Source organism: Plectropomus leopardus, unplaced genomic scaffold (assembly GCF_008729295.1).
Source record: "Plectropomus leopardus isolate mb unplaced genomic scaffold, YSFRI_Pleo_2.0 unplaced_scaffold10911, whole genome shotgun sequence".
Taxonomy (NCBI): domain Eukaryota; kingdom Metazoa; phylum Chordata; class Actinopteri; order Perciformes; family Serranidae; genus Plectropomus; species Plectropomus leopardus.
Genome location: NW_024611520.1, coordinates 1 through 1,790, shown reverse-complemented (window position 1 = coordinate 1,790; position 1,790 = coordinate 1). Strand labels below are relative to the sequence as shown.

The following is a 1,790-nucleotide window of genomic DNA, read 5'->3' as shown; positions in this document are numbered from 1 at the left end:
TTCAAACACAAGTGCTCTCCTTTTTGTTTTGATATCGCTTGTTATTTTCATGTCGGACTCTAAGGGCCGCTGTTGACCTTCAGTACAAATAAGAGGCTTTTCAAATGCAGCTACGCCTCCAGTACTTCCCTTCGTGTACAGCGGAGAGCAGGACGTTTGGTTTCCATCCTTACCAATGATTTTTGGACTCATATTCGCTCTCACACTGTGGATTATAAAGGAATCACCAACGCGACGATACGGGGTAATACGTCAGCTTTTTTAAACACATTTTCCTCTGGAGTTTGGTGGATTGCCTCGGGAATATGGCTTTTATCCTGGTACGGGCCTCCATCCTTGTTTTTCTCATTGACGCGACAATCGGTCAGATCCGCTACTCTGTCCCCGAGGAGATGAGAAAAGGCTCCTTTGTCGGAAATGTGGCTGAAGATTTAGGAATAGACGCCAAAAGGCTGGTTTCAGGCGGTGCCCGAATCGTTAGCGGTGATAGTAGCGAGTATATCAGGCTGGATGCAGACAAAGGGATTCTTGTCGTGGGTGAAAAGATAGATAGAGAGCAGCTCTGCGGGCAGACAGCGCCCTGTAGCTTGAATTTTGAAATGATTATGATGAATCCAATGCAACTGCATAGCGTTGTGGTGGAGGTGTTAGATGTTAATGATAATGCACCTGTGTTTCACGAGAAAGAAGTGCGTGTAGAAATACTAGAATCTGCTGTCCCAGGAACCGAAATATTACAAGAGAGTGCCACTGACCCTGATGTTGGGATCAATGCTCTACACGGCTATTCCTTACACCCAACAACACATTTTAATATCAAGGTTTTGTCGAGCCCAAATGGTCATAAATATGCACAGTTGTATCTTTCTAATGCTTTAGACCGCGAGAAAGAAGAAAAGATGCTTCTCATGCTGACTGCTGTGGACGGTGGTGACCCGCAGAGATCAGGAACACTAAAAATACACGTAACTGTCCGAGACACAAATGATAATGCTCCAGTTTTTACGCAATCAATTTTCAAGGCGTCTGTCAAAGAAAATGTTCCCAAAGGAACCTTAGTGGTGAGCTTGAGCGCAACAGATGCAGACGAAGGGATGAATGGCCGAGTCTCATACCACTTTAATCGCATGTCGAGTAATGTTGCTGAACTTTTTAATTTAGATGAAAACACCGGCGATTTAACTGTAAACGGTGTGATTGATTACGAAGAGAATAAGATATATGAGATTGGTGTGCAGGCAAAAGATCAAGGTGGACAAAGCACATCAACAAACGTAATAATTGAGGTGACGGATGTAAACGACAACGCACCTGTAATAACGCTAACTTCATTTTCTAGTGCTATCCCCGAAGATTCCCCCAGTGGGACTACTGTGGCTATCATTAACGTTAAAGATCTAGATTCAGGTAAAAATGGCAAAGTAGATTGCTCAGTCAACGGCAATATCCCGTTTGCAATCCAGTCATCTTTAAAGAATTATTACACTCTTGTAACAAACGGTATTCTTGACAGGGAGCGGAACCCTGATTACAATATCACGTTCACGGCTGTGGATGAAGGTAGCCCCCCTTTGTCGACTAACAAAACAATAACACTTCGTGTATCTGACGTCAATGATAATGCACCCATATTTGAACAGAGTTATTATGAAGCTAATATAATGGAGAATAATTCCCCAGGGCTATCCGTGTTTTCCGTGAAGGCACAGGACTCTGATTCAGGGCAGAACGCACGAGTGTCTTACCTGCTTATTGATACTCAGATACATGGTAACCCCATATCGACTTAC

General features: G+C 43.5%; 1 protein-coding gene across 1 annotated transcript; it reads left to right on the top strand.

Moving 5' to 3' along the window:
• Positions 1–305: 305 nt before the first annotated feature.
• Positions 306–1,784, top strand: LOC121963339 (protocadherin gamma-A11-like; the record flags this gene model as incomplete). Its single annotated transcript, XM_042513635.1, has 1 exon — positions 306–1,784. A coding segment is annotated over exon 1 (1,479 nt), but the record flags the coding sequence as incomplete, so codon positions are not given.
• Positions 1,785–1,790: the final 6 nt, after the last annotated feature.